This window comes from Microchirus variegatus (genome assembly GCF_963457635.1).
Source record: "Microchirus variegatus genome assembly, chromosome: 18".
NCBI lineage: Eukaryota > Metazoa > Chordata > Actinopteri > Pleuronectiformes > Soleidae > Microchirus > Microchirus variegatus.
The window spans coordinates 11,531,041-11,541,649 of NC_139819.1; the positions used below are offsets into that span (position 1 = coordinate 11,531,041).

The 10,609-nt window shown below is 41.3% G+C and overlaps 1 protein-coding gene across 1 annotated transcript; it reads left to right on the forward strand.

The window, feature by feature from the left end:
• The first annotated feature begins 2,665 nt into the window (after positions 1-2,665).
• Positions 2,666-7,233, forward strand: LOC310939633 (ATP synthase subunit alpha, mitochondrial-like). The gene is made up of 11 exons (XM_083904439.1): positions 2,666-2,786; positions 3,279-3,354; positions 4,324-4,493; positions 4,600-4,773; positions 5,036-5,202; positions 5,320-5,620; positions 5,704-5,928; positions 6,020-6,127; positions 6,214-6,358; positions 6,453-6,603; positions 6,688-7,233. Exons 1-11 carry the CDS (start codon positions 2,727-2,729, stop codon positions 6,764-6,766), a joined length of 1,656 nt encoding a protein of 551 aa, XP_083760565.1. The 5' UTR covers positions 2,666-2,726; the 3' UTR covers positions 6,767-7,233.
• The last annotated feature ends 3,376 nt before the right edge of the window (positions 7,234-10,609 follow it).

Below are 10,609 nucleotides of genomic sequence, written 5' to 3' on the forward strand. Positions count from 1 at the left end.
CTAAAATGTTTACTCAGTGCTACAGCAATTTGACAGAAAAAGACAAAAAAGGTGCTCTGGTCTAGGTGTTAGCTATTGTTTTAGCTTGACATGGAAAAGTCTATGGCTGAATACATCTTGGGAAGGGGGAGGGTGTTTTTTTAATACCAATGTCGTCTTCTGATGGAAAGAGGAAATGAAGAAGGGATTCACAATACAGCTAAATGCAGAGAACAGGCAGAGGCCACGCCACACCACACAGCAGCAGATGATCATTAGCTACACAATGGGGGGGGACGACAAAGATCTGATAAATGCAGAATGTAGAGCCAGCCTCCATACTATGAAAACAGGGAAATAAGAACAGAAATAAAAGCACAATGAAATCACTGATGCCACTGTTGTGATATTAATGTTACACTGTAGCTTCATCGCTGTTTAGCTCTGATCGCACACAGTTCTGTTTGGATCTATTTGGTTCTATTTGCAATTCAGTCGCCGGCTTCAGACACAAACCGCTGCTGAATTGCCAATTAGAAAATGAAAAGGAGAAAAATAAAGTGAGTGATGCGTTGATGGGCTCGGAAATGCACGCTCTCCCGGGACAAACGGCCGTGTATCGATTAACCCACTGGCCCAATTGACACGGACAATAATAATAATAATGATAATTAATGAAAACACGGCGAGCGACAGCAGAAGCAGATGATCTTCAAATGACATCATCCGTGCTCAAATAAGCTGACTGGCTGGAAAGGCTACGTCTATTTTGCGGTATTTTGTGCACAGGATAGCGGAGGGGGGTTGGGGGTGAATAACAATGCAACGTAATGCGACTTGGGGAGAAAAAAAATCGCACGATTAAAATGTATCTCGGGACAATATCGAGTGTCTATGCGGGGGCTGCGGATTTAGCCGCGCGCCCGTTGTGTGCGATCCTTTGTCAGGAACGTTCACGTTCCAAGACATAGACTGAGCCAAGCAGCCAGTTAGCTTATCTCCGACAGCAGCGGCGGTGTTTTAATTACACGCAATTACACGCTGAAAATGACATAGTTCACTAGTTTACATTAATTAAATATAATTAAAAACGGGGGGTTATTAAAGAGCTACGTTCGCGAGGAACTGGACCGTTGTTTTTTTCATAAAAAGCTAGCTAACGCGAGCTAACTCGACGGCTAAGCTCCAGCTAGCTAACCAACAGCTGCAGTGAAAATTAAGATAAACAGGGCACATGTTTCTGGGCATCGACGTGAATATGAATTAATACAGTACCTCGGTTTCTTACTGAGCCGAATACGGGAAGAACCAGATATCCGACATGCACTAACACCATCCTGGGATCCTTATCTTATGATTCCGCTGGGTTATTCGGAGAGATGGAGTAGTAGTAGCCCATGCGGATCTACATTCAGGCGGCTGGTTGCTGCTGGCTGGTTACGAGCGCCACAGGCGAACCATACGCATCGACTGTCTGACTCGCCTTGGCTGTCGTTGACCAAAGCAGACATGCCGTTTGAGGTGCGGGACACAAGGGGGCGATGTTGCAGCGTTAGTCACCTCCAGCTATTTGAATGACATTGAATGACATTTACACAATGGAAATACTTTCTTTTCCCAGTCCATAATTGTATTCGGCTGCGTTTAAGTGAAGGGAATGAAGTGCAATGACAGCAGTTCATTAAGCAGTGTGAAATATAGATCACTTTTCAATATTGAGCTGACTGATTTAAAATTAAAATTCTGGTTTCAAAAGTTCTAGAGGTCTCAAACTCGCGGCCTGCGGGCCACATGCCCCCTACTTAAAGGTGCCATGTGTAAGATTGTGGCCAAAAACGGTTACTATACTCAAATTCAAAATACTGAGCTCTTTTAAGTTTCCTTTTCTCCGCCATTGTAGCTCAGGCATAACTGGCAACCCATGGTTGCTCGGCAGCTGAGACTCTACTGACTGCAATGACTGGTAGACGGTGGTAGGTGGCACCACATGCCAAACCATGATTTCAAAAATAAATATGATTTGCAGTCTGCAAAATATTTTTTTAAATGCAAATATTTTGGCTGTACTGTTGTTGTTGGTGAGTTCAGTTTGTTAATATTTTAATATTCCAGAGACTCAGGAATATTATTCCTGAGTCTCTGTGACATATTTTTCCGCTTTGTCCTACGGGTTTCACCTTTGAGGACCTTTTATTCCTCTTATCACTTTACTGTGAGTGAAGTATTGTTTTTAGTGGCTCTGTTTGTCTTTTTTGTATTTGATTGTTTGTGCTTCCGCACTTGCACTTACCAATATGACCAACAGGGGCCGCCAGAGGCTTGTTGCGTGAATGGGGTGAAGTCTGCCATCTCTGATTGCCTTGTTTTATAATTATTTTTTTCCAGTTCTGATTTGCGTGCCAATTTGCTTATCTTTTCACCAATATTTAGTGCCTCAAAAATGTGATCTTTTGGGGGGGAATAAACAAATTCCTGTTTGTTTATTTTTTTCCGGAATATTTTCAAGCCTTAAAAGTAAAAGGTTTAAATAAAAGAAAGAAAATACTGATCGGTGGGTGTATACATATTTATATATATATACAGTATAATATCTGGCGGCCAGTGTCGTCTTCCTGCCAACAGGTGGCAGAGTTGAGTCGTAAAGCAGGAAAAGTATCATGCGTGACATAAATAGAAGAAGAGTTCATTCAGCCATTACATTCGCTCACAGTCAGTGGTGTAGGACAGGTCATTAGCAACCCGACAACATGCTATCCGTGAGAGTTGCAGCAGCTTTGGTCAGGACTCTGCCAAGAAGGGCCGGATTTGTGAGTATTTATTCAAACCACTAACACACATACGGCGTGGATGACGCATTAATTCGATAAAAATGTCGGTGTGAACCTTGTGGGCGTGAAGGGTAACGTTAACGCTGCAGGCCGCTAGCTAACTAAGTCGTCAACCATTGACGTATGCGGCTTTTTGTCGGTACTAGTCTTTATCGTCAATATTACGGTGCTAGTAACGCTTCAATTGAAAATGTCAATGTGTTCGTTCCCTTTGCCCTTGTAAAGCGGCAGCCATCGTCATTGCAGCAAGCTACGTTAAACTTAGCACGCGTGCTAATAAGTGTAGCTCTCTGCTAACACTTCATTCAGCCATGCTCTGAAGGTCAGAAAGCCTGACAGCGCATGTCCTCTTTCTCAGCAGTCCAACTTTCAAAGTGCACACTCTGTAAAGCCGTCGCCGCAGATGTAATGGTTGAACTGTCTTTTTCATGCAGTATTTGTTTAATGAAACTCATCTGACGTTGATCGCAGGTTTCCAAGGCTGTGCCGGCCGCTTGTGTTGGGGTCAACCACCTCCACACACACAGACCATGGCTGCAGAAGACAGGTGAGACAGACAACAACCCCAGGACACACACTTTATCCTTCAACTCTGTCCAGCTCCTCAATGTCACTGACGGGGGTTATCGATTTAACGTTGTTTTCAGAGTCTCAGCTCTTCATAACCCCTATAACTATACTCTATGGTCGTGTGTTGGGAACACAACAGCACAATAGCGCTGCAGTCGATTATTCTGCAAAAAATCTGACATGGATTAATATTCTTTATTTTTAACGGAGGTAGAGGTGTGCTTTTCTCCCTTAGAGGATGACTCAATATGTGTGGTGATACAGGAGTGCAATTAAGGGAAGATGCTAATTATGAAATGATTGATTAATCTAGCAATTAACTTTTAATTAAACATTACTAATGTGTAAGTGTCACAGCATTTTTAGCTTTCTTTTTTTTTTTACAATGCATGACACCTTTCAGAACTGCTTACCATAATTGTTTACTTGGACACAGTTGAACAATGTATAGAGGAAAAATAAAATAAATATAAGTATAATACTAGGTGAACTTTAATAAACTGTTTCTTAAGACTGGAAAAATGGTAATAGACTGGCACACTAATACAGTTGATATGTTGCAGGGTTTTTTTTTGTATTAATCAATTAATGGTTGCTCTTATTTGTGTCAACGCCTGGTTGCATTGGTTTAAATGAATCCATGTAATTGATTAATGTGATTTCATGGTATACAATGTTATTTTTATGTATTTTTCGTAACCCCCACTGTTGCATCCCTAGATTAACAATATGACAGCACACAGAATAGTCTGCTCTTAAATATGGCTCCGTCTCCTTGATTTCAAATTTGTTGAAATGTGATTGCAGTTATAGGCAACAGTGAGGTTGTTTTTTGCACGCATGGCAAATTCATGTTTTAAAAAATAAAATGAACGCCTACTTGTTTTGAGTGATTTATTTGTCGTTTGTAATATGCATCCTCTAAGATAAATGTCCTATTTTACAGGCACAGCTGAGGTGTCCTCCATCTTGGAGGAGAAGATCCTGGGGGCTGACACCTCTGCAGACCTAGAGGAGACGGGACGTGTGCTGTCCATTGGAGATGGTATTGCCAGAGTGTACGGGCTGAGGAATGTCCAGGCAGAAGAGATGGTGGAATTCTCCTCTGGTCTGAAGGTATGGCTAAAGTTAGGGATAAATACAACATATACCTGAATTGCTCATATCTTGAGTTTAGCTGTGTTTTTAAAGTTCTAACAAGTTGTTTTTGTTATTTCTCCAGGGTATGTCTTTGAACTTGGAGCCTGACAACGTCGGTGTTGTGGTATTCGGTAACGACAAGCTGATCAAGGAGGGTGACATTGTGAAGAGGACTGGTGCCATTGTGGACGTTCCTGTTGGCGTGGAGCTGCTTGGCCGTGTGGTGGATGCTCTGGGAAACGCCATTGATGGAAAGGTTATTTGAGATTTATTTTCTTCTTAATGAACAGTAACTCTTAAAAAAATATTTGGAACTTAATTATAATCTTTGAAAGACTTGGTGGCAATTATTTCATTTAAGCAATGTTTTGCAGTCGACTTGGAAGAAAAAAACAAATCATGCTTTCTAACTGACAAATTCCTTGGTTTTTTTGCACATCATTCTCTACGTAGTTACAATAAGTAGTTCAACTGACCATTTAATTTCTCATTTAAATACATGTGGGTATTTTCCTCAGGGTCCTCTGGGTTCCAACACCCGTAGACGTGTGGGTCTGAAGGCCCCAGGTATCATCCCTCGTATTTCTGTGCGGGAGCCTATGCAGACTGGAATCAAAGCTGTGGACAGTCTGGTGCCCATCGGTAGAGGCCAGCGTGAGCTGATCATTGGTGACAGGCAGACAGGGTAAATGCTCTAAATTAGAGTTGATGTTTTATACAGTTTAACATCTACTCATTTTGTAAAGCTCCAGTTCTTCCTTGTAAGTATGCACTTAAACAATTCAATAACTTCTCTCTCCAGCAAAACCGCCATTGCCATCGATACAATCATCAACCAGAAGCGCTTCAACGAGGGAACTGAAGAGAAGAAGAAGCTGTACTGCATCTACGTCGCCATCGGACAGAAGAGGTCCACTGTTGCTCAGCTGGTGAAGAGGCTGACTGATGCCGATGCTATGAAGTACACCATCGTGGTCTCTGCCACCGCCTCTGATGCCGCCCCTCTGCAGTACCTGGCCCCATACTCTGGCTGCTCCATGGGAGAGTATTTCAGAGACAATGGCAAGCATGCCCTCATCATCTATGATGATCTGTCCAAGCAGGTGAGACTCCGACCACCGTCAAAACTATGTCCGTAATTGAAATGATAGAATTCGTGGGTAAATGTCCTTTTTCTTCTCCTCAGGCCGTTGCCTACCGTCAGATGTCCCTGCTGCTGCGTCGTCCCCCTGGTCGTGAAGCCTACCCCGGTGATGTGTTCTACCTGCACTCCCGTCTGCTGGAGAGAGCTGCCAAGATGAACGACAACTTTGGCGGCGGCTCCCTCACTGCCCTCCCCGTCATCGAGACCCAAGCCGGTGACGTGTCTGCTTACATCCCCACCAATGTCATCTCTATTACAGACGGACAGGTTGGTCTCTTTTTTTCCCTCATGATCTTCATCTATTAATTGTTCTGTTATATACTGTTTTTCTAAACTGTACAAAACCTGTTGGCTGCAGATTTTCTTGGAGACTGAGCTGTTCTATAAGGGAATCCGCCCCGCTATCAACGTCGGTCTGTCTGTGTCCAGAGTAGGATCTGCTGCTCAGACTAAAGCCATGAAGCAGGTAAGTTAAAACTCATGTGAAATGCATTAAATTAAGTTGTGGGCTGCAGTAAACAGTTTATATGGCCCCCCCCCCCGCTCACATAGGTGGCTGGTACCATGAAACTGGAGCTGGCTCAGTACCGTGAGGTGGCTGCCTTCGCCCAGTTCGGTTCTGACCTTGACGCTGCCACCCAGCAGCTTCTGAACAGGGGAGTCAGGCTTACTGAACTCCTGAAGCAAGGACAGTACTGTGAGTGTTGTGGGGGCTTTTTTGTGTGTCATGAGTAATTGTACAGTTTGAATTGTCTCACTATTAGACCACTAAACTTTGACTTTCCTTCCAGGTCCCATGGCCATTGAGGAGCAGGTAACGGTCATCTATGCTGGTGTCAGAGGTCACCTGGACAAGATGGAGCCAAGCAAGATCACAAGGTTCGAGAAGGCCTTCCTGCAGCACGTCCTCAGCCAGCAACAGGATCTGCTTGCCGCAATCAGGTAAAACAATTTTTGCCGTAAATGTCCCTTCTCGGACAAAAATATTAGATGTGTACAGTTTTTAACCCATTGTCCATGTTTCAGGGCTGACGGCATGATCTCAGAGGCATCAGATGTTAAACTGAAGCAGGTTGTACTGAACTTCCTGTCCAGCTTTGAGTAATGGATAGCACTTCCTGTTCTTCAGTGAGCTCCCTGTCTTTGTCTTCATACTTATATATGTGACCACACTGAAGGCCAAAACCTCCATGTACAGATTTATCCAAATAAAATTTTACAACCCTACTGTGCTGTAAAATTCTCCTGGTTGTTCACTTCAGTGTAGTGTTTGGGTTTGTGCCCTCGGGGCACATTTCACCAGTGGCAGATCGGCGAGTCATTCGAGTAGGACATATTCAACATCTATTTAAACGCATCAAATGTGTGTTTTTATTGTAAAAATAAAAATACCGTGTTGACATGTATAACATTACACATTCAAGAGTCATCTGCTAAGTGAGAAGAGTTTTAGGAGGGTACATCAATGGTATTCTGTGTACAAGTAACTGTTGAGAGTCAAGTGTGGGCCTGGTTCCTCACATATGGTTGAAATGATGTGGTAAAATGTTTGATACTATAATAAATTCTGTGACCCCATCCGCTGTCCCTATGTCTTGTTTGAGACCTGAGAGGAAGTATTTACTGGTCTGCTTGTGCTTTAATCCACATAAATATGATATACAACTGTTGCAACAGATTGTCTGACTAATGTAATGAAAACTACCCTTACGAGCCAAATGTTTTGTGATCAGATAATCCAAAAAAAAAATTCCAGCAGCAGCATATACAGGGTGTCCGTGGGGTCAATTCTGGGAAAATGAAGGCCCTTAAAAAGTCTTAATCGCGATTTCACGAGGTATTAAATTTTATCCATAGCGTTTCACTGCAAAAAAGTATGCATAGGTGTATTTTTTTTCCTTCAAGTGTTTGTCTTGGGGCCACACGCATACACGGTACGCATCTTGCGACGGCAAATGCCCTCCTCCTGGCACAAAATATCTGAATTTGCACAAAATAGACTCCAAAATTCAAAGTATTACTTACTTGTTCCTTTCCTGCTTATGAGTTGGGTTCCTTTATATGGTTGTGCTCTATAGATGTTTTTGCAAACTAAAACTGTTTTGTAAGTTAAATATGTGTTGCTGATTACCGCTTGAAGTGGCGATAAGGTCTGGAAATATCTTGGAAAAAGAGTTAAAAAGGTATTGAAATGAACTTCCTGCATATACCCTGCTGCACAGACTGTCTCAACATTTGAGACAGTCTGTGCAGCCTCCAGTAGGTGGCCATAGATCCCACAAAGACAACTGAGCTGCTCTGTTCTATGAAGTGTTATCTTGTACTCTGATCTCTCTTTGTAAAACTTTTTTTTTTTTTTTTGATGGACTGTGACTCTGAGAGTTCTGAAAAGCACCTCTAAAGCACCTCTAAAGTTCAGCATTCAGGGGTTTTTTATAAAAAAATAAAAAATAAAAAATATATATAAGTATTAGCATCAATGTACAAAAACTATCCTATCACTTCAAACTAACTGCTAATGCTTAAAGTTAACCCCCATATAAAAGATGTTCATCTGGCGCCAACCTCTGAGTTTTTCATTTCCTTAAGTTGTCCTTCCAGCTGAAATATGACTCACCTCAACCTAGTAAGAATCTGGAAACAGACACTTTAATTTTCCACAGAGGATATAACACTTATTCAATTGTGCATATAAATGTCTTCTTCGTGAGGTCAGTTAGTCTTTTCTACTTCTCTGTTTATTGAATCATCAAAAACAGGAACATAATAAAACAGACACAGCTATTTCTCAAGTCCGGTGCTTCTCTCTGGATTTCTCTATTTAAAAACAATGATACTTTACTCTTTCCTGAGTAGAGTTCAAGACCATTTATCTGCTAATTGAACCTCATTTTTTTCCCCACCGCTGCCTTACAGGAGCCTGACAGATTCCAAAAAGGAATGAGTGATATAATAGTCTAACGCAAAAAAAATAAATAAATTCTAAGATAATGCTCTTGAAGCTGTCACTCCATGCTGCACTCTTGCTCGTCACTTGTTTCTTGGCCAGATAAAGCGAGCCATGTGACGACAGAGTGAATGGTGCTGCTCTCAATTAGAACTATTGTCGAGGTCAGCGTGACAACAAGAGGGAGCTTGTGTGGAGCAGCAGACGTTACGATCGGTCACATTTCAGACACAACAGGAGCACTTTCTTCACCGATTTAACCAGAGTATTTTGTAATGATTTGTATGAAAAAGGGACCGTGAGGACATACGGGAAGTGTGGCAAATAATGTCAAGTAGCACTCCAGTCTAGTAGTAGACAAAGAGTCTGCAGCAAGTGTCTGATATATCACCTCCATCTTAGTCATAAATTAAGATTTTACTAACACTTCTTATATCGGCAAAAAGCCTCTGTCCAATAAGATCCTGTGGGTTGCCAGGTTGTGTTTAATCCTGAAGCAGTCTCTTTTAGCGACATATCTGTCCCATTTCTACCGATATCTCTTCGCATTTCTTCAAATTTGGCACTGCACACAGTGTGTGGTGCCCTTAGTGAGTCACCTGCCAAGTGTATGTGATTTACAACTTGCATGTGTAGATAGATTTGAACCTATTTGTCAAATTGTAGCGTTTCAACAACAAGTGTGAAAGTGCTTCTGCTTCAGAGAAGCAGTGGAGAATTACCACATAATGAAAAGGTCGACGATTACGGACCGTAAAACATTGTATACATCAGATATCCACTAACAAAGTGTATAAGGGAGAAGCAGAAAGTGTTCTTAGGCTGATGCTTCCTATTCTGAGAGAAAGTATAAACGTCAGCATGTCCGTTGTCAAATTTCAATTTTTTTTCTATATTTCTCTACCACAAACACTTTTCTGATTGAGATGTTTTTGAGAGGGTTTTTTTTTTAGTTTCAGTATAGTTCAGTATTCAGATCAAAACACCAAACCAAACCAAAACAGAAGGTGCTGGTAAATGTATCTACACTATAAAACAAGTAGTTGTTCATGTTTCTACTTGAATCCAAGTCTTAAATGTGAACAATAAAGTTCTGCCACGCTGCTCAAGTCACATTTTCTTAATAGTCCGACCAAGGCTTCGTCAAGAGAAGGACAATGTGAACTTTAAATGGAGGAATGTCCGATTCCTCACAACACATTCCTAGTAATTAGATGCTTAATATCTTATGTATGACACGAGTTGTCTCCGGAGAACCATGACTCTTGTAATGAGGGAACTTGAGTTTCACATGAAACTCTGGGATGACTCAAAAATGGGTAAAAAAAAAATGGCTCTTCCTATTGTCTCCGTTCCTTTCTGAGATACTTCTTGTGTGTAACCTTGCATGTTTAAGTGCTGACTTGTGCTTAACCTCTACATATCTGCAAAACCACTAGAATAACAAACAAGCATGTTTTTCTGCTGATAAGTCAAAATAAGTGTCGTTAAATTTGCATGATTGTGTCTCTTAACCCTTTAAGGTATGCACCAAGAAAAAAGCAAAGGAAAAATTATTTCTTTGCGTTTTTTATTATTTTATTTTATTAACTTATGATTACAGTAACGACTATCAATATTTATTTATTTTTAAATTAGACCCTACAGTATTTCAGATACAGGCCTCTACCAAACGGTTGAGACGTCTGTTCATAATAAGCCTGGTTTGCGTTATTCATTAAGAGTTCAGCTTGTTGCATTTTTCAATGAGATATAGTGACTTAAAGTGTGGTCGACCAAATGGTTGAGTAGTACCTTAAAGGGTATACTGAACACCTTTAGGTCTGCATTTGTGAGACATAATATCTGCATTTTTTCCCTCTTCAAGCAATACACACAATCCTTTGTATCAAAACAGCAAAATGCAGCTCTTTATTCATCCAATATTTTTTCTCTCTCCTGGCACTGATCGTGTTTAAAGCTTCTGTGTGGACAAAAACACATTAAAGCCGATACACATAG